The 21,024-nt window shown below is 35.6% G+C and overlaps 3 protein-coding genes across 3 annotated transcripts; 1 reads left to right on the top strand and 2 right to left on the bottom strand.

The window, feature by feature from the left end:
* Positions 1-7,692: 7,692 nt before the first annotated feature.
* LOC118058425 (RCC1 domain-containing protein RUG3, mitochondrial) lies at positions 7,693-11,704 on the top strand. The gene is made up of 6 exons (XM_035071130.2): positions 7,693-8,397; positions 8,528-8,667; positions 8,944-9,138; positions 9,989-10,117; positions 10,248-10,403; positions 11,137-11,704. Exons 1-6 carry the CDS (start codon positions 7,865-7,867, stop codon positions 11,325-11,327), a joined length of 1,344 nt encoding a protein of 447 aa, XP_034927021.1. The 5' UTR covers positions 7,693-7,864; the 3' UTR covers positions 11,328-11,704.
* Positions 11,705-15,409: 3,705 nt separating this feature from the next.
* LOC118058426 (large ribosomal subunit protein eL34) lies at positions 15,410-15,968 on the bottom strand. Its single transcript, XM_035071132.2, has one exon. It carries the CDS (start codon positions 15,892-15,894, stop codon positions 15,535-15,537), a length of 360 nt encoding a protein of 119 aa, XP_034927023.1. The 5' UTR covers positions 15,895-15,968; the 3' UTR covers positions 15,410-15,534.
* A 3,149-nt stretch (positions 15,969-19,117) lies between these two features.
* LOC118058427 (kunitz type trypsin inhibitor 111) lies at positions 19,118-19,885 on the bottom strand. The gene has a single exon (XM_035071133.2). It carries the CDS (start codon positions 19,818-19,820, stop codon positions 19,221-19,223), a length of 600 nt encoding a protein of 199 aa, XP_034927024.1. The 5' UTR covers positions 19,821-19,885; the 3' UTR covers positions 19,118-19,220.
* Positions 19,886-21,024: the final 1,139 nt, after the last annotated feature.

The raw sequence follows: 21,024 nt of genomic DNA, 5'->3' as shown, positions 1-21,024 counted from the left end.
TGGCGAGTACATAACTGTGGAAGGAAAGGGAACAATTGCAGTTTCAACCTATTCAGGTACAAAGTTCATTTCTGATGTGTTGTATGCTCTTGAAATTGATCAAAACTTGTTTAGTGTTGGACAACTAATTGAAAAGGGTTATAAAGTTGTGTTCGAAGACAAAAGTTGCTTGATTAAAGATGCAGATGGCAATGATATTTTCAAAGTAAAAATGAAAGGAAAAGGCTTTGCTCTAAATCCATTGGAGGAGGAGCAAACTGCTTTTCCAATTAAAGAAAATATCACAGATGTTTGGCACAAGAGGCTCGGGCACTATCATCATAAGGGGCTGCAGGTGAAATCTAAGATGATGGCAAATGATCTTCCAGCACTTGATAATCACATTCCAAATTGAAATGCATGTTAGTCTGGAAAGCAAAGCAGGAAACCATTTCCCAAAGCAACATGGAGAGCAACAAAGAAGCTGCAATTGATTCATACTGACATTGCAGGCCCACAAAGAACACCTTCTCTAAATGGCAGTCTCTATTATGCTGTTTTCATTGATTATTTCTCCTGTATGTGTTGGATTTTCTTTTTGAAGCACAAGTCAGATGTAGCTCAAGTTTTTTGGAACTTTAAAGCCAGAGTTGAAAATGAGAGTGGCTGTAAAATTCAAATTCTCATATCAGACAATGGCAAGGAGTACACTTCTAATTCATTCAACAACTTTTGTGAGGAGGCAGGCATTCAACATCAATTAACTGCTCCATACACTCCACAACAAAATGGAGTTAGTGAGAGACGAAACAGATTCATCTTGGAGATGACAAGATGTATGTTGCATGAGAAGAATCTACCAAAGAAGTTCTGGGCAGAAGCAGCAAACACTGCTGTTTTTCTGTAAAATCGACTTCTAACCAGAGCTGTGAAGGATCAAACACCATTTGAGGCATGGTATGGTTATAAACCATCTTTGAACTTCCTTAGAATTTTTGGATGTTTGTGCTTCACTTTTGTTCCACAAATCAAAAGAGATAAACTAGATGAAAGAGCACTTCCAGGCATCTTCATAAGCTACAACTTGGTTGCAAAAGCTTATAAAGTTTTCCAGCCACAAACTGGAAAAATTGTTATAAGCAGGGATGTGCACTTTATGGAGGACGATGAGTGGAACTGAGATGATGCAAAGAAGATGAATCCAACCTCAAAAGAGCCAAGCATAAACTTTTTTGGTTCAGACATAGAAGAAAAAAACATAGATGACTGGCAGAATGTCATGACAGATGACACTCCCATCAGAGGCACAAGACTACTTTCTGATGTTTATCAAAGATGCAACATTGTTGTGTGTGAACCTGCAGATTTTGAAGAAGCCAAGATGGATCAAAATTGGATTGCTGCAATGAAGGAGGAATTGTTCATGATTGAAAGGAACAAAACATGGGAGTTGGTTGATCGACCTCAAAACAGAAAGGTAATTGGAGTTAAGTGGGTGTATAGAACCAAGCTTAATGCTGATGGCTCAATCAATAAGCATAAGGCTAGGCTCGTGGTCAAAGGATATGCTCAAATATTCAGTGTGGATTACTCAGATACCTTCGCACCAGTAGCCAGACTTGACACTATCAGGCTTTTACTTGCTGTTGCAGCTCAAGAAAATTAGAAGGTGTACTAACTAGATGTCAAGTCAGCGTTCTTGAATGGTTTGTTGCAAGAGGAGATTTATGTAGAGCAACCAGAAGGCTACATAAAAGAAAGAGAAGAAGACAAAGTTTGTCTTCTTAAAAAGGCTCTCTACGGATTGAAGCAAGCTCCAAGAGCTTGGTACAATAGAATTGATGAACATCTGCAGAATTTAGGATTTGCTAAAAGCTTCTTTGAATCAACACTGTATGTCAAGCATAATGGAGCTAACATTCTGATTATCTCACTATATGTTGATGATCTGCTTGTGATAGGAAACAACACAAGTTTTGTGGAGAAGTTTAAGCAAGAAATGATGGAGGTTTTTGAGATGACAGATCTCGGTTTGATGACTTTCTTTCTTGGAATGGAAATTATGCAAGATGAACATGAAGTCTTTATCTGTTAGAAGAAATACGCCAAGGAGATTCTAAAGAAGTTTCAACTTGAAGAATGCAAGGCAATGAGCACTCCTATGAACCAAAAGGAAAAGCTCTGTAAAGAAGATGGAACAAACAAGATTGATCAAGCACATTTCAGAAGTCTGGTTGGTTGCTTAATGTATCTCACAACAACTCGGCCTGACATTTTGAATGCTGTAAGTATCTTGTCTCGGTTCATGCATTGTGCAAGTGAACTGCATCTCAAGGCTGCAAAGAGGGTGATTAGATATGTCAAAGGCACATGTAATTTTGGCATTAAATTCACGAGGAGCAAAGAGTTCAAGCTGTTTGGTTTCTCAGACAGTGATTGGGGAGGTTCCATTGATGATTTAAGGAGCACTTTAGGCTACTGTTTCACACTTGGTTATGGTGTTTTTTCATGGTGCTTGAAGAAACAAGAAACCGTAGCTCAATCCACTGCTGAAGCAGAGTTTGTTGCTGCAACAGTTGCTGTTAATCAAGCTTTATGGCTGAGGAAAATTTTAATTGATCTTAACTTGGAGCAGAAGGAAAGCACTGAGATTCTTGTTGACAACCAAGCTGCTATTGCTATATCACATAATCCTGTATTTCATGGCAAAACTAAGCATTTCAACATTAAGTTGTTCTTCTTAAGGGAAGTACAAAAGGATGGAGTTATTGTTCTTGTCTACTGCAAAACAGAAGATCAGGTTGCAGACATTTTCACCAAGTCTCTGCCAATTAGCAAGTTTGAATTTTTGAGGGCAAAACTTGGAGTTTGCAGTTACCAAAGCAAGGAGGAGTGTTAGAAGATGTGCTTTGAACTGCTATTGTTGGAGTCATATGTATTGTTTAGTGGTTTGAATAATTCAAACCTGTTCCTTTACTTAGCTTTCAGTTATTTCTTTTATCCATGATTGTGATCATGGCGTAATCTTAGGACCATGATGTTAGTGGGTGGTTATTTATCAAGCTTTAAATTGTAATGCTTCAGACGTAAATTGTATTCAGTTTTTCATCTTCAAATATATTACTCTTATTTTCTACTTTACTCTACAGCAGCAACTCTGTTTCTTCTTTGTTTATTCTAAAACAAAAACACTAACTTTCATTGGGCAAAACGAACAATGTCAATCATTGTTTCTTCAAACTTAGTTTTGTTATTCATTGCACTCCACGATGATTTTTCTTTCATTTCAGCTACAGAAACTTTGTTTCTCTTATAATTTCATCCTCCCTATTTATATTACCATGCAGCTTTTTCTTCACCCTCTTGTATGCTAACTTGGAATCCAAGGAAATAAAAAGGAGAAGCAGCGAGCAAATAATAAAATAAAAAAAATTGACCCAGAGGCAGGGTACTTTCCTCGCTACAGATAAACTTATTCAAAGATTCCTTGATTGGTGATTTCGGTCACAGCGTGCTAATTCGGAAGTCTATTATGGAACAGAAAGCATTCTGTGGAAATCATTTTTCATGTTCTGTAAAAGACAGGGTCCAATTATATATATATATATATATATATATATATATATATATATAAAAACAAAGAAAGAAAGAAAGAAAGAAAAATCATAAATGCCTTCAAGGGATTGCAGATTTTGTTGCCTTTGGAACCTAACAAATGCAGTAGTAATTAAAACTTTAAATGATTCAAAATTGCGTCAAAATTACCTGTAAACTCACAAGACGATGCAGCCATGTGTTTTATGGAGAAGAAAAAGGTCGATCGATAAACCCTCAGGCTCTAGTGCAATAAAAGAATACAGGACCATGGGTATATTGACAGGCCAGAACAGCAAGCTGTCACTCATGCTATGGCAACTAGCATGTGCTAGCTAGGCACCTTTTGAATTAGCAAGTAGACCAAGTACAAAATAGAGTGTTTTGGTTAACTGAACACATTGGTTATATGTTCGAGCCATGAACTATTTGCACAAAATATCACTAATGATATATGAACAGGATGCCTTGCAAGCAATGAAACAGATCATGTTACAGCAACAACATCAGAGTTCAGCAAGAATGGCGGGGATGTAATGAGATAACTCTGCAGTGAGGGACTGAAATCCATTCACAAGCTGCGTGTGAAAGTCTTGGCCTTCCTCTCCAATCAATCTAAAGTGTACCCGAATAGCACGCTTGCAAACGGCCATAAATTCAAGTAGTGCAGCGATGAGTTGCTGCAGTTCTTGCGAAGACAACCTTGCAGCAGGTTCACCTGACAGGAATGCCGTGCAGACACTCAAAACTCCACTGTTTACCTGTAACAATGCAGTCTGCCATCAGATAAGAAAATTTTGCTTGGCCATGACAACAAATGTTTGAAAAACATGAAATTGGGCTTGATTTTGACCGAGTAACTATATATGTATCAATTTTGAATGGAAAATATAGAGGAACGTCGCAAACAAATCCAAAGGCAACTCACTTGAACTGCAACACTGCCTTGTAGAATTCTCTGCAAACTTTGGAGACGTGGAAGTTGATCACCTTCAGAGCTGCGGGGCTCCTCGAGCTCATTTCATAAGGCAGTTGTGCGAGTTTCAATCATTCCAATTGCATTCTCGACAGGTGGTGAGAACTCAAGGGATTCAGATTTTATTACCAAAAGCCTGTTCACCAGAGCAGGGAATGAGCCTTCAGTCTGAAGAACAGACCAGACCTCCTCTTCCACTGATCTTCCAATCTGCCTCGGGTTTTACCATTTTTTGTAAATGGAGTGTCAAACAAGAAGTGGTCAAATATGTGTGCACGTGCACGGACAGTTCACGTGGAAAGAGAAAAGATTCTTTCTTATTTGCTTCCTAAATCTTCATCTTCCACGACTGGATTGACAGCGGTTATCTGCAGGTAGCAGATTCCAGGCTGCAGCTCTTCTGCCTTCACTTGCCTAGAATCTGAGATAATATGCAGTGTGTGATTGCCATCCATCTTAGACTCATAGATACGATTGAGTTTCTCCATTACATCACCCCGCCGTTACGCATCACGGGCCTCTCGGTATACATATTCCTTCCTATCTAGTTTCCCAAATCTTTCACCACGGAATCCCACCCTTTAATATGTGGCATCAGTGAATGGAATCGGGCTTGATTCTTGCTCCAAAATTGACTCATAAAGAACTGGGAGCTCAAAAAGTGCCTTTTTTTCAAAAAGAAGAATGATTTGTTAAAACAGAGAAAAGGACATAATAGAACAAGGATATAGCATCCTAAAAAGAGAAAACTCGAAAGAGAATGAGCCTTGCAATCCTACTGAATATTTCGATAGACAAAAGGAACAAGATGATCTTCGAAAAATAGCAATGTGTAAAAACATTCCCCAAACACCAACCCCCCCACCCCAAGGTAGTACACAGTTGGAAAGCTAGGAAAGCCATTATTTATTGTAAGAAATGCTTTGAATGGGAATGTTATCCACATATTCTACAGCTCCGCATCATACAAGTATTCAAGATCACAGCAAAATAGCACAACACCTACATTCTCTAGAAAATTTTACAACCTTTCCCCTATTATTTATGTGTTAATGATGTGTCTCTCTAATGCTCTTTCTTCTTTGTCTCAACTCTGAGCTTAATATGGAAAATAAGCAGCAATTTTTTTTAAAAAAAATATAAAAGCACATGGAAGAGAAGAAGCAAAAATGTAAATCAATCAAAAAATATTGAATACAACAGGAATCAAATACGAACAAATTCAAACATTTGCACTGGTTAAGGGTAAAAGAAACACGAATACTACAGAAAACAGGCACAACTAGGTTCCTTAGAGATACTGGAAATGAAAGATATGAGAGAACACTACAAATGAAGTGGTATATTTACTGGAAAGAACGTTTATAGGCAGTTATATACAAAGATAACAAAAAATAGAAAAAGAAAATTACAATACACTGGATACTAGCTAGAGTGTTCATAAATAATTTATACAAAGATATAGTGAAAGAAATCAATACAAATGAATTACATCTCAACCACGCCTGAAGCGAGTCCTCGGTATAGCTTTCCTTAACTTTATTTAAATTTGATATTTCAACCACAACAGAGATTCCACTTGAATAACCCAACTTTCCATCCCATGTGATCTTTGCTGCAGGCTCAAAAACACCGTCATGGTGAAGCAGGCCCCCAAGAAATTGCAGTAAGAGTATTGTTATCAAATAATGGAACAATAGCCCAGGCAAAGGATTCTTTGTAAGGCATAATACGAGACCAGATCTGCATTTTCTGCTTCTCTTTCTCACTCAAGCGCACCTATTCAGAAAGAGGGAAAACTATGTTATTCAAAAACAAAATTAAATAAGCACCACCCATCGGCAACTTATAAAGGATCGCATAGATGGTTGAAAAATATGTTCCATGATTGTACAATTGATTAAGAATGTTTGAAGAGTATGAACTAAAAGGCATAGAAAAAGGCCTTCAGAGGTAACAAGGTTAGTCCCATGAAAATGAAGAAACACTATAATGTAACGAGTGCGCCTGCTCTCTTAACATCCACTGCTTCTATTATTTGAACTATATTACCCTATTACCCTTGAAAATCAATAATGTTAAAAATAACACGTTAAAATGTTCAGAAAACCTTTAAAAATTAAATTTTTTTGAGACTGAAAATATTAAAAACAACATAAATGTATTAAAAATATATTTTTTAAGGTTTTATTATTTTTTTGTTATTATTTTTTTTAAAACATTTAGGTAAAAAATTAGGTAGCAAAACAAAAAAAAAGTTGATGAGTATTATAGATCAAAGAGGGAGAGGAGAGTGGTGTTGAGGAAATTGATGAGAGAAACAAACTAAATCCAAGAAGAAAAAGATTATGGAAGATTCTCATGAGAGTGACAGTTTCTTAACAAGAAGATGTCTATCTAGTTGTGAAGGCTTGAGAAGATCACTAAAGAGGAACATGCTTCTATCTACAAGAGTTTGTTTAATGTTTGAGAAGATTATTTGATTGTTAATCATTTTTCTATTAAGAGTTAGTTGAAGTTTAAGGATATTCATTTTGTGCCAAAAAAACTCAATTTAATTTGTTTGACACTGATACAAGGATGAACAAAATCAAGTTTATCTGGAAAGACTCAATAACCTTAGCTAATGGGTAGGGAGTTAGTTACAGTTGCTATTTAGGAAGCAAGTATAAATTGTATAAATAAAAGAGAAGTTGTACAGAAACTATGTAGACAATAAGATTCACGTACTATAATCTCTCATTCCCTTGAGTTTCTTCTAAACATTAGTTTGTTAAGGAAGGAAGATCCTTAAGTGGGATCTTCAACAAAACCCATTTGGATTTGGAGGTTAAGAAAGATAGAAAAAAAGGCAAGCCGCCACTCATGATAGACAGGCGTTGTAACCTTCACACTTGATATGAGCCCATATGCCGAATTTATGTAATACTTGAGCTTTTGCATTGGTTCTTTTGATTAGAAAGCCTGATTACCCTGAGTAAAAAATACATATATTCTGTATTCATTGAGCTAAAATTATACATCAAGGCTTTTCATTTACACACTTGTTTGGGAGGAAATGATGAGGATTAACGAGCACGTTTAATAAAAAAAGAGGTTTCCCAATTATGTTTGACATAAAATTAATAAAATGAAGAGGTTTGAGAATTAATTGACAGTGAGTCCATGTTTCGAGACTAAATTGGGTTTCCCAATTATAAAATCCATCCATCTCTGTGCTTAAACCCCTTTTCATCTCATTTGCGATCGAAGTCAGCAGAAAACAAGTGAGTGAATACAATAGAGTAGCGGGAGGAAAGTGAAGGTGATGATCTCATGACGAAGACGATGTTGCCTAGATGTCTTATTCGGCAACGCCTCACTCTCAACCGCCACTTCTCCTCCCTTTCCAACACAACCAAAGTGCCTGTCCTCTACAAGAGTCCGCAAATCAACGAATCAAACCACAACGATACCATAACTCTCCAGCTCTTTTCATGGGGCAGAGGCGCCTCTGGTCAACTTGGTGGCGGCATCGAAGAAATAAGGCTCTACCCAGCTCCAGTGGCCAACCTTCAGCTACCGCCTTCCTCCTTCACTCTTTCTCCAACCCCAGGCCAACTTGTTTACAACAGCAACAAAAAGGGAGTGACTGAGGTGGGCATTTCTTGTGGGCTGTTCCATTCTGCAATTCTTGCTGATGGGCATTTTTGGATGTGGGGCAAAGGAGATGGAGGCCGTCTTGGCTTTGGACACGAGAATCCTGCTTTTCTACCTACTTTAAACCCTTTTTTGGATTCCGTTCGCTCTATTGCTTTGGGCGGCGTTCATTCTGCTGCAATCACTTCCCTTGGCCACATCTTTACCTGGTCATTACTGCACCCCTTCTATCTATTTCCTTCAATAGCAATATTTTTAAGAGACATTACTTGTTGAAAAGAAAGAAAGAAAAAGATTCAGTCTTTCTTGATCTTGTTTTATTAAAAATAAAGTGTACAGGGGCTATGGCGGTTTCGGTGCATTGGGACACTCTGTTTATCATAGAGAACTCTTCCCTAGACTGGTGGAAGGCTCCTGGGATGGAAAGATACGCTGTATTTCCACTAGTGGCACACATACCGCTGCTGTCACTGAATCAGGTTATTCAATCTTTTCTTCATCTATGCAAACAACTAGCAGCCATTTGTACATCTCTGTCGCAATATCTGTATATTTATTGCTTGGAGGTACATTTCCATGTACCTCGTACCTGTTTGCAAACTGCAACTGAAAAATTGCCTTTTATGCCGCATTGTGCTGTGTGTCTAACCCTGCAATGACCACTTCTCTATCTAAATCCTAAAGCCGAGTATAAACATTAGTTCATGTTTGTCTTTTGCTTGCTCTCACACATCTGGTTCCTATTTTGGTTACAGGGGAAGTTTATACTTGGGGTCGAGAGGATGGGGATGGTCGATTGGGCCTCGGTCCTGGCCGGGGTCCAAATGAAGGGGGTGGACTTAGTATACCCTGCAAAGTAAAAGCATTGCCCGTGCCTATGGCTACTGTGTCTTGTGGTGGTTTTTTCACAATGGTGCTGACAGAGGAGGGGCAGGTTTGGAACTGGGGAGGTAAGAATGATACTTTCGTTTGCAGGAAGTTCTCTTTCTTTTCTGTGCTACTGCTTGGATACAAGTATCTTTTTTATTTTTCAAAATGCAGTGAAGGAGCTTTAATGAAGTAATATCATGTACTAATTGCCATTGAGTGTTTGAAGGACACTGTCTCATGAACTGTCCTTTTCCATTCAGGTTACTCAGGGATATATAAAATTTTCGTTTCTCACTGCTTCTACTTCATTCCATTTGTATTGTTGGGCTTCCTTGTGATGATGTGTTAACTTACACTAAATTAAATTAGTTGCCATTCCATTTTTTGGTTGCCTATGTTGCACATGGCCAAGATTGTATAGGAGAATGCTCCACACATTTTTTTTCCTTTAGTACTACTTCTATGCTCTTACAAAGTGTTTATTTATGTACTTTCCTGTTCTTGAAGAGTGTTTTAAAATCTTGGCTGTTAATAAACAATGTCAGTTACTGTATTATATGCACTTTCTTTGAAACGTTTGAGTGGAGTACAGAGTTTTATCTCTCGCAAAAGCACTGTATTTTAGGGGCACTGTTATAATATAAAGGTTTCATCTATGAATTTGTTATGTTAAATATGACTATATCTTAAAGAAAAACGAAGGTGAATGCTTCAATATTAGATGTAAGCTGTGTCTCTTCATTTGCATGATGCTATGGAGTCATTTTTATGCTTGACTTTGAAATAAATTTGCCAAGATCTTTTTTGAGCAGTTAACTGGTGTGACAGACGGTGCTTTTTGTCATGTTTTTAAATTTGAGTGAACTTTCATTTTCTTCACTTTGCTAGCACAAAAACAACACATTTAAAGTGTCTTGCCCTTTTTCTCAGCAAACTCAAACTATGAGCTTGGAAGAGGTGATAAGGTTGGTGGTTGGAGACCGAAACCAATTCCTAGCCTTGAAGATGTTCGTATCATTCAGATAGCAGGAGGTGGATATCACTGTCTTGCCTTGACTGGTAAAGTGACACCAAAACTTAATGATTACAGCCACAATTACAACTTTTTTTCTTTTTTCTTCTTTATCCTTGCCTCCTTTTAGATTGCATAGCATTTTCTACTATTTCTGATTCTTGATCATATTAGCAGATGAAGGTAAAGTACTCTCATGGGGGTTTGGTGGACATGGTCAGCTTGGCCATTCTTCAATTCAAAGTCAGAAAATATCGGCCGTGATTGATGCTTTGGCTGATCAGCATGTCATTTATATCGCCTGTGGAGGTTCATCTTCGGCAGCTATAACTGGTGAGTTGAGATATGATCTTAAAATGCATTTTCAGTACCTTTTTTTTTAATGCAAGAGAAACTCTCCAATCCTACAATCTGGTTGATTCTACAAGGTTGCCACATACTCTTGCCACGAGTTGCCCCTCTGGTAAATCAAAAAGCTGATGGCATTATATTACTGTCAGTTTTTGTACTGGCAAGATATGATTCTCACTTACTAGACATACTCTAATTTAACTCTTACATCAATTGGCAGTCAGCATTTGAAAGTGCTTTGAACTCTGCACTAGTTGGCTTGACTATGATGATGATGGAAAGTCGACCCAAATCTACCTTATTTGTTATTTGGTGCTGCTGCTAACCTATTAATGATTGCAATTTGAAATTTCTTACAAATAATACCTAGGACAACAAAAAATGTATTCTTCACCATTTTATTGAGCGGGTCTGACTTTTTATGCCAGGTGTTGATAATTTGTTGAATAAACATAATTTGATTTTTATGAAGTTTGGGATGGCCTCATATAGAATATAAGCCTACCCAGCAATTTGCTTGAACTTTTGAGCCAGTTGTTGATGGTGTCTGTCTTCGTTTGTTGGTTGCTTTTCAATATCAGCATGCCACATGTTACCCCTGTTTGGCTAGGTGCTCTTACTAATGTCAGCTGCATGTTGTTTGGAGCGAGGCTTGGAATTGTCTTAACTTCGTGTGTTTTTTGTCTTTAAAAGTGCTGTTGTGGTTTCTGTGTAGATAAAGGGAAGCTGTACATGTGGGGAAATGGCAAAGATTCTCAATTGGGAATACCTGGCTTGCCCGAGGTTCAATCATGCCCAGTTGAAGTCAAGTTTCTAATGGAGGATGATGGATTGGGACAGCACAGTGTGCTTTCGGTTTCAGTTGGCGCATCTCATGCAATGTGTTTGGTTTTGAGGTCAAGTTAAAGTTGGTCTTGTTGTTCGGAGGCATGTCAACACAGAGATTTGTCAATCTTGGATATCTTGCAATATCGAGTAGGCTTGGAATTGATACAAATCTGAGGATGAACTAATTTGAGGATGATTAGCAAATGAAAAAAAATGTGCCATGACATTAAGAAGATTAGCTTGTATTGGATCTTCCAGATTCAAGAGGATGTTCTGCCTCTGTCCGTTGTCTGAAATCCTTGCATCACCTGATCTGCTCATCTTTACTTCTCTTTGGTTATTCACAGTCGTGCTTCCTTTGAAACTAACGTGGTTCCTAATTACTATTGAATGAATGAGAAGGCCATGTATCAACTGAATTCTTTGGTTATGGAAGAGTTCACAATTTTATTGAAGTGGTGGCACAAATGCAAGGTACCTCCATCATCTCATGTAATTCTTGCTATCGTTCCATCATGCAAGCATGTTGTCATAGTAGAAAGCGTGATTTCTAGTGAGTTTTGAGGTGGCTTTCATAATTAACTAGCCGCAGCTAGAAATATCTTTTGGGTGATACCGACTTTTCTTGGTGTTGTCTTTAGGCATGAGTAATTGCTCCATTTATGCGTTAGAGTCTGCCATGAGACCAATCCATGGAAATTCATTTTTGTTTAGTTGAAAATGGTGGTAATCGGTCAGTCTGATAGTTGAAATCAATGTTGAAAATTTGTGATTCATTAAAAAAGATAAAATAAAATCGGGGATCAACTAAGTAGTAGTTTACTTGCCTAGAAATTTGTTGTAGTTGAAAATGGTGGGATGAGAAGTTCTGAACTATTTTCACAAATCGAACCTATCATGCGAGAACCACTATCGCACTGAGAGTAATTAACTGTGCATATCATTATAATATGCCTTTGATATCTAGACAGAGATGATACTTTACAGTAGACCCATCCCTTTTTGACGTACATCAATTCATTACCTGCAGAAACAGATCCTTGTTATTTTTAGATTCGTTTCTGGTAGTAGGATACGATCTCTGCTAAAGGAAGAACACTCATGTAAACAATACATAAAGGATCTCTTTTTTCATGCGTGAAGCCGTGAACTACTGGTTCTATGTGAAGAAAAAAGGTGCCCAGAATGTTCTAAACTATGATATTACTAGAGATGGACTGAATGGAGAGAAGATTTTGGGAGCGTTGTCTCTCTTTTGCTTTATAATCGATCCCATGAAGCTTTGAGCGTGCAACAATCAACTGAAAGCCATTTGAAGTTCCTCTTCGGATGCTAGACAAGGTGCCGATGTTCCCATATGTTGTAGCTGCATATTATCATGCCAAATCATGGAGATAATGCAGCTACTCATCAGTTGGCAGAAATCCCTCATGAGAATGATCCCCATAAATTTGTTTGTTCTGTATGGCTGGAAAGTTTGCAGCGGAAACTATTTCTTCCATGTTGCCCATTTCCCAAATTACTTGTTGATCATGAAAAAGCTTGTTTCTGCAGACTGTTCTGTAATATTTTTTCGCGAATTGCTTACATATATTCTGTCTGTGCATCAATCCTCTAGAACAAAATATTCGTAAAAGCAGGGAGCTTTTTTTCTCAAGACATAGAACTTGGAAATTTTGTGGGCCACTAGTGTTCAGTTTTTCTGTCATTTATTTGGATTTACCTCTAATTGCTCATCGAAGCTCCCCTGCACTTGTATTTGCATCCTAAACACTTCATTTTATTGATAAAACGTGGCAGAAAACATATGAATTAGTAAAATGATATAATATTAAATTTATTTTTAAAAGAAAAGTCTAAACTTGCCTTTTTTCTTTCAATCAAATCCTTTTTAATTTTTCTTTTTAATTTTATTTTTCAATATTTCATTGATCTTGTATTGTTTTTCATAATTTGTTAAAATTTTGCTTTTTAGGGGGCCATCGCCTATCAAATAAACATCTTAATATATTTGATAGGTGGCTAATTTTATGAGCACCTATTTCAATTGAATTCTTTTTAGCTTCTTTTTTTTAAAAAAATTTTTATTTTTATTTTCATTCTCATATTTTCTTTGGTGTTCTCATGTTGGTGGGTCATGACCTGTTGATGCTTGGGTTTATAGGTATTTGCCTTGGAGTTCTCAGATCGGTAGGTCTTTGCTCGACAATGCTTGGATCAATAGGTCTTAGTCTGTTGGTGCTCAAGTATGTGGGTATTTGCCTTAGATTTCTTAGGTCAGTAGGTCTCAGATCAATGGTGCTCGAGGTGATAGGTATTTTACTTGGAGTTTTCAAGTAGATAGGTCTTGGCTTGATGGTGCTTGAGTCAATAGGTATTTAACTTAGAGTTTTCTTGTCGATTGGTATCGACCCATCGGAGCTCGAGTTTGTAGGTATTTTGTCTTGAAGGTCTCAGGTTGATAGGTCTCGGCTCGACAATGCTTGAGCTTCTAGGTATTTGCCTTGTTGTTCTTGGGTCGGCAGGTCTCAACTTGTCGATGCTTGGGTTAATAGGTATTTGCCTTGGATTTCCTGGGTTCGTAGGTCTCGACCTGACGGTGCTTGATTCGATAGGCATTTGACTTTGAGATCGACACGACTCAACCTGTCAATGCTCGTGTCTGTAGGTATTTGCCTTAGATTTCTTGAGTCGGTAGGTCTTAACCTGTCAATGCTCGAGTGTGTAGGTATTTGCCTTGGATTTCTTGAGTCAGAAGGTATTGGCATGTCGAAGCTCAAGTCGGTATGTCTCGACTCAGTTGTGCTATGTTTGGTAGGTATTTTCCTTGGAGTTTTTGGGTGGTAGTTCTTTGCTTATTGGTGCTCGGGTCTCAAGGTATTTGCCTTTGTATTTGCTCGGGTCTGTAGGTCTCGCCACGAAGGTGCTAAGGTCGGTAGGTATTTATGTAAATCCTATTTTTAATAGTGGAATTTTCAACTGAGAAACAATAAATCAAGAAAAATTTGTTATGACTAGAGATAAAAATCTTGTAAATTAGTTAAAATTCTAGGTAAGAATAAATATGAATTTGTATACAAACAAAAATATTGATGGATTGGAGTTTTGATGAAAATAACATTTAGAATATAAAATGAAAGACATTATTGAAATTATGGAGAGAAATCCTTATCCTTTTCCATTAAAACCCGCCAGCCATTGTTAAGAGAGCAACTTTGAGAATTTTATTTTTCTCCTCCTTTATTGTTTTACTTGCTTGAGTCCATAGGGCTTTAGCCTCCCATACAAGCTGCTTATGTTTACTTCTTGTAAGAAAGAGGTGGTCTTGTAGCTGTTTCTTATCACTTTTAATGCAAGACTAACCATTCTATCACTCACGGACTAGTTTGGTTTGGTTTGGTTTCCTTAGGGTTGGCTGCTTTTGGTTTTTTTAGCTTAAAATGGGAACAAAGAGTTGGCTGCTTGTGGTCATTGCAATAATAGGTATAATTCCCCAGCGTTTTAACTTTAGAGCACGTAAAGGAGTTGAAGTGAGTAGTTTTGGATCTTCATAGCTTGTTTAGGGCCTTGGGGTTAATTAAATCCGTGGACTCCCTAAGCTCATAAATAATACGATAGCTTATAGCATTTTTTTTTATCAAAAATGAAAAATAAAATTTGTTGCATGTATTTGTGTACTTTATAGTAAGTTTATAAATCCTATACATGTCTCAAATTAAAAAGCTTATTGAACCAACATACACAAACCTTCAAAAACCAACTTGGTGTTCCCAAAACCTAATAAAAAAATATTTTGTTATTCACACCTTTAAGTGTTTAAGGTACAAGGACTTGCATCAAACCATAATTTTAAAATCCGATCCGGTCAAGTGATTGGGTCATGGGTCAAATGGGTTGACCTAGGTTAAACTGGGTTAACTCAAAAAAAAGAAGAAGGAAAAACCATACAGTTTCTCTAACCAATAAGCTTAATACCATCATTTTCCTGCAGTTTTTTTGTTGTCATTATCAATTGCCATTGCTGTTCACTGATGGAGAAAAAATTATAGCAACTGTGATCAAATATATTCAAAGAGAGGTGGAAAGGGCATTTTTATTTGTTTTGCAAGGAAATTGGCAATCTATCCAAATATAGGCAAGGAAATCAAATTGACAAAAGGTGAAATGAACACATCCAAGTCATCAGAGAATCAAACACGCTAACAAACAACTCCACATTTGACTGTCATTAATCATAACAAAATTTTGCTCAAACACATCCTCTAACTCAAAAGACTTCACTTCATCATTTTGAGGCCTGTTTTTCCTTTGCCTTCTGAATCTTCAAAACCTTCTTCATAATCTTTTGCTCCTCCACCAAGAAAGCCCGGATAATTCTCTCCCTAACAGCACTTCCAGACAAGACTCTACCATAGGCACGGTTCATAGTCCTACGATTCCTTGACAGTCTAGACCTCTTGTATTCAGCAGGTCTCAAGTGAGGGATCCCTTGAATCCTCTTGCCAGTAACTGGGCACTTGGGTCCGCTAGCCCTCTTCTTGGTGGTTTGGTAAACCAATTTCCCACCAGGGGTTTTGACCACACGGTGTTGGTTAGATTTTGTGGCGTAGCTATGACGCTTCCGGTAAGTCAGACGCTGCACCATTTTCAGATCACTAGCTCTTAAGTCTCTGGGTGGTGTATGGTGGGCAGACAAAGGAGGGCATTTTCATTTTCAAAGAGTAACATTAATTAGGTTAGTGATTTTGCTTCGCTCTTCTTCACTTTTCAGCATTTTAGCATTTCAAAAAAACAAAAACGATATCGTTTAATGACAGTCAAAATAAAATAAAAAATTAATCGGGTCTCACCCTAGTTTGACCGGGTGGACTGGGTCTCGGGTAGACCCTCCGGGTCGACCGGGTTTTCCCGGACCAATTCCTGAGCGAGTTTTTGCCTCCACCCAGACCGGTCCCAGGCTCGGGTCGACTGGGTCCCGGGTCAACCCGCCATGCCGGTCCAGGTTTTAAAACATTACATCAAACCTTTTCTTGGCTATTAAGAGCTGTAGTGTATTTCTTGAATTTTCATACAAATAAGATTTTAAGTTTAATATTCACTGATATTAAAGTTAAAATTATTAAAATTTTATTGTGTAATATTTACTAATGGTAGAATCGAGAATATTATTTTTTAGTTTAATATTCATTGATTTTAGAGTTAGGAATATTAAGTTATCTCTATGTAATATTCATCAATGCCAGTATTGAGAGTATTATTTTCATTCAAATATTTATTGATGCCAAAGTCATGGATATAATGCATTTTCAATATAATATTCACCACGCCAAAATTAAAAATATTATTTTCAGTACAATATTCATTGATGCTAAAGTAACAAGAATAAAGGTACCATAGAAAAGATGACCTCATCGAGGCTTCTTCTATGGACCTTTCTTAGGACACCTAGGTTTGAACTATCAATAAAAGTTTAACTCATCATAGTGAATTTGTTATCACTTTGAAGATATACTATTAACAGATTAAGCACAACAAACTATTAGTAACTTAAAACAAGATTAGTAATGTAATTTATCTTAGGTATGACACTTTAAGATGATAATATATTTTCCCTGACATAAACAATCATTTATCATAAATATTTGATGATCAGTGAAGATTTCTAATGACTTGTGGCATAGCTAGGATAATTTTCTAGAGGGGTCCAAAATTAATATAACAAGATATATAATTTTTTTTTCTAATATATCATACATAAGTTGTAAACAAAAATTAAATTAAAACTAATAAAAAAATATTCTTACATATTTATATTAATTGTGCTTGTCGTTTTTTCATGGAATATATATCATCAATTATCATATATATTGTGAATTTTTTAGCAATTTCTTTTTCTATATAAACAATCAAATAATATGTAAGAAAATCATCCTTCATTCAATTATGAAATCATGTTTTAACAATCTTCATTGTTGAAAAAACTCGTTCAGTAGTTGTTGTCAAAACAAGAAGAGTCAAAATAAGCTGAATTAATCTATCAATTAGTGAATACATGGTTGATTTTCTAGTTTCTAACAATCCTTAGCATAAATAAACAATCATTGACAAATTCTTTAACTCTGGATGATTGGAAACATCAAGCTTATAATGTTGTAACTGGAATCTCAAATGAATTTTTTTCTTGGTTAGAAAAATCTTCAGGATAGAACTTATTAACAAGCCTACTTATATCTTCAACATTGAATAATTTGTAGGTATTTTTATAATCAAAAGTTGTGCTCAACATAAGAAGCTCGGTTGCCTACTCACAATCTATTATTTAGCTCTTGTAATTGTTGATCAATGGTAGATGTAAATATATTAACTTGGTGGTGATGCTTAATTGTTATTGAATTTTTTTGAATGAGAGATTGTCCCACATTAGAAAAATAAACACCCATATTAGAAACTTCATTGTTTTGATGCTTACAAAATGATGTCACTTTCTCTAAAAGAGTTTTCCAACTATCATCTCTTAACTTTTAAAGAAATTATTTTTGTTAGGCACGAAATATATAACATTTAGAATGTCTTAAGATTTTTATTGTAAGGTTTGGAAAAGAATATCAATAACTCCCATAACATTCTTCATTACATGTAAGATGATTGTAAAATCAAAAGACATTAGTAACTTAATTGCAAAAGTTGCATCACCACATTGAGAATAAGTAGATACATTTGAAACAATGTTTTTAAGAACCAAGCAAGTTGCCTCGTACATTTTTATCAGACTACAAATTGATTTGAAGTGTGAATTCCATCTTCTATCTCCAAGTCACTACAAACTACCTACTTGATTAACTTATTTACTCGTTTTAATCTCACTAATATTAATGAAATGTTCAATTGTACCTGATTAAAAGCTTGCAATTCATCATTGTGATTGCAAGAAGAACTAAGAACGTTAACAATAAAAATCAAGTTATGAAAGAAGGTGTGAACATGAGATATTTCTCTAGTTGCAATAATAATTGATGGTCTAAACAATATACTTAATATGTATAAAGACAATCTTTAATGAATAAAACTTGTAAACCATTCCACTCTTCACACATATTACAAGTATCATTATACCCTAGACCTCTAATATTTTGAATATCAAGATTGTGATGAGATAAAACAGAGAAAATCTCTTCCTTAAGATTTAAAGCAATTGTATCTTTGACGTGTCTTATATCTAACAACTGTTTTTGTATAAATCCACTTCTACCAATAAACCTAATAACAAAGGTCATTTGCTCTATTTTGGATTCATCTTGAGCTTCATGAATAATTAAATAAAAGTTTGCATCACCAATTTCATGATGAATTGAAGATTGAAAATTTCTAGCAAAAACATGTGAAATTTATTTTTAAATATGATGTGATGTGTATTTAGTATTTTTTTGGAGTATTATCCAAAATAATAACACAAACTTGTTCATTGTATAATGCTAAAATTTTTACCATTTCAAGAAAATTGTCTTGCTTTTTATTATTATTATTATTATTATTATGGTCGTTCATCGTATCTTTGAAAAGAACATGCTTGCTTATTTTAATTGCTATGTAGTATCAATTATACTTTAGCCTCATCCTTTCAAAACATTATTTTATATTATCTTTAATTTTTTTTTTATGATGAAGTTCATACCTTCTGATGATCACTTTAATAATACTAAAAATGACTTAGTCAGAAGGTAGCATAAAATTTTTGATTCGTGCTTATATCATTAATATACATGTAAAATAAACTAATTAAATCAAAAGGGTTATAAAAATTATAATGCTAATATTATGATATTAAGGCATCCAGTATTATTTATTTCACAAAACAATACGCAGTGTAATGTTTTCAAGGCATCCGTTATTATTTATTGTAGAAAACAACACCCTTCTGTGACATTATTCCATTATATAATTATATGGAATGCCTATGGATGACATTAACATTTAGGCCCTGGTAAATACAAAAGGAAATGCAGGACCATCCAAGGCTAGCAATCTTTTGTCATCCTCTATCAAAATGCCAGCAGATCCACACCTTGGCCTATCACAAGTTGGACAGGATTCAGTAGGGCACCATGAGAAACTGTAGACGCCTCCATTATTGTCAATCCTGAAGTATGATTTGTCTCCTGCTGTCACGATAAATCGCCTTCCAGTTTCTGGATCCTCCTCCCCTACCCTCCAGGCAGTAGACTGGATACAAATAGTGAATGCTTGGAATTCCACACTCAAGTCCCTGGATTCCCTGATGATGGTCTCTCCAGAAGTGAATGGAGTGAAGATGACTGAAGTGCCATTTGGTTCAGCACTTGCCAGGGGTTCCTGGCCAACGTAAAAAGGGCACCTAATTCCGTTCCGGTTGACTAAGGTTAAACCACCTGCAACATCAGTTATACCAGGAAGTATGTAGTATTCAACACCGGTTTCAAGAGGCTGACCGCTGGTGTCGAGCACTGGAGGGCTCTGGTCATCGGCTGGCTGAGCTAAACTACATATGGCCATGGTTAGCCAAACGATGCTTAATGTAGCTCCGATACTTGTCATGGTTGTAAGTGTTCGCACAAGAAAAATCAGCTATAAGATCTATGTTCTGCTTAATTATACTTCTACAACTTAGAAATAAGCGCAATATATAGGAAAATGCCGAGAGAAAGTTCATGCTTACTTGCACCGTAAGGATGTGCAGCTCAGACTTCAGGCTGATTCCGTGTTTGAATAAGCAGCAAGATGTTGAAAATTTATGGTTGTAAGATGGTTGTATAACCGTCCGATGTTGAAAATTTCAAGTCCTATGCAGGAAATTTGTCACGAGGATTGACTATCCAAGTTCACCATTTGAGCAAGTTATCATTATCCAATATGGCTGCATATTTATTGTATTGGCAACTAAGCTTAGTTTAGAATTGCGTTCCATAAAAAAAATAAATTTTTTTTATACTATTGAATTATTTTAATATATTAATGTTAAAAGTAATTTTCAAAAATAAAAAATATTATTTTAATATATATTTTAAATAAAAAATACTTTAAAAAACAATAATTCAACAAACAATCACAGTGCACGAGCATGCCCACAGGCAATATGCCTTGTTAGATAGGAACGTCGACTTTTCTACAAGGAAGAGGACAGCGGTTCTGGAAACGGAGATTAGTTAGGGCATATTGTTTTACAGACACGTCTAAGTTATCGCAAATAAAACAATGCAATGTCAAAGATGGTTTAATTGTGTTGGATGTACCTTCATTATTGGGGTTCAAGATTTAATTAATTGGATGAACCTTCATTTGTTTTTTTCAAAGTTAATAGTTGACACATTCTATAATAATAAACAATTTTGTAATAGTTAACATAGTACTATAGGATTAAAATTGTTCTACAACGAAAACAAAAAATACAGTAATTTAATTAAAACAAAATCACGGGCATATATCTTTATAATAAAAAAACTATTTATTAATAATAAATATAAAAAAAATCAAATTAAATTTTAAATTGTTAAAAAATATAAACTTTTTATATATGCAGCATAAATATTTTACGATACTCATGTAATATCTAAAATACTTTCTAAATAAATAAAAGGAATGAATATAAAAAAAAAGAGAAACAAAAAATAATTAAAAATATATAATTTTTATTTTATTTTTTATAGATTCAGATATATTTTTTGTAAATGAATTTTTTTTTATAATATTTATAAAAAAACTAGCAATATTTTATTTGGTAGACTTTTAGGGAAAATACTAT

This window comes from Populus alba, chromosome 4 (assembly GCF_005239225.2).
Source record: "Populus alba chromosome 4, ASM523922v2, whole genome shotgun sequence".
Classification (NCBI taxonomy): Eukaryota; Viridiplantae; Streptophyta; class Magnoliopsida; order Malpighiales; family Salicaceae; genus Populus; species Populus alba.
This window is presented reverse-complemented; position numbering and strand designations above follow the sequence as displayed.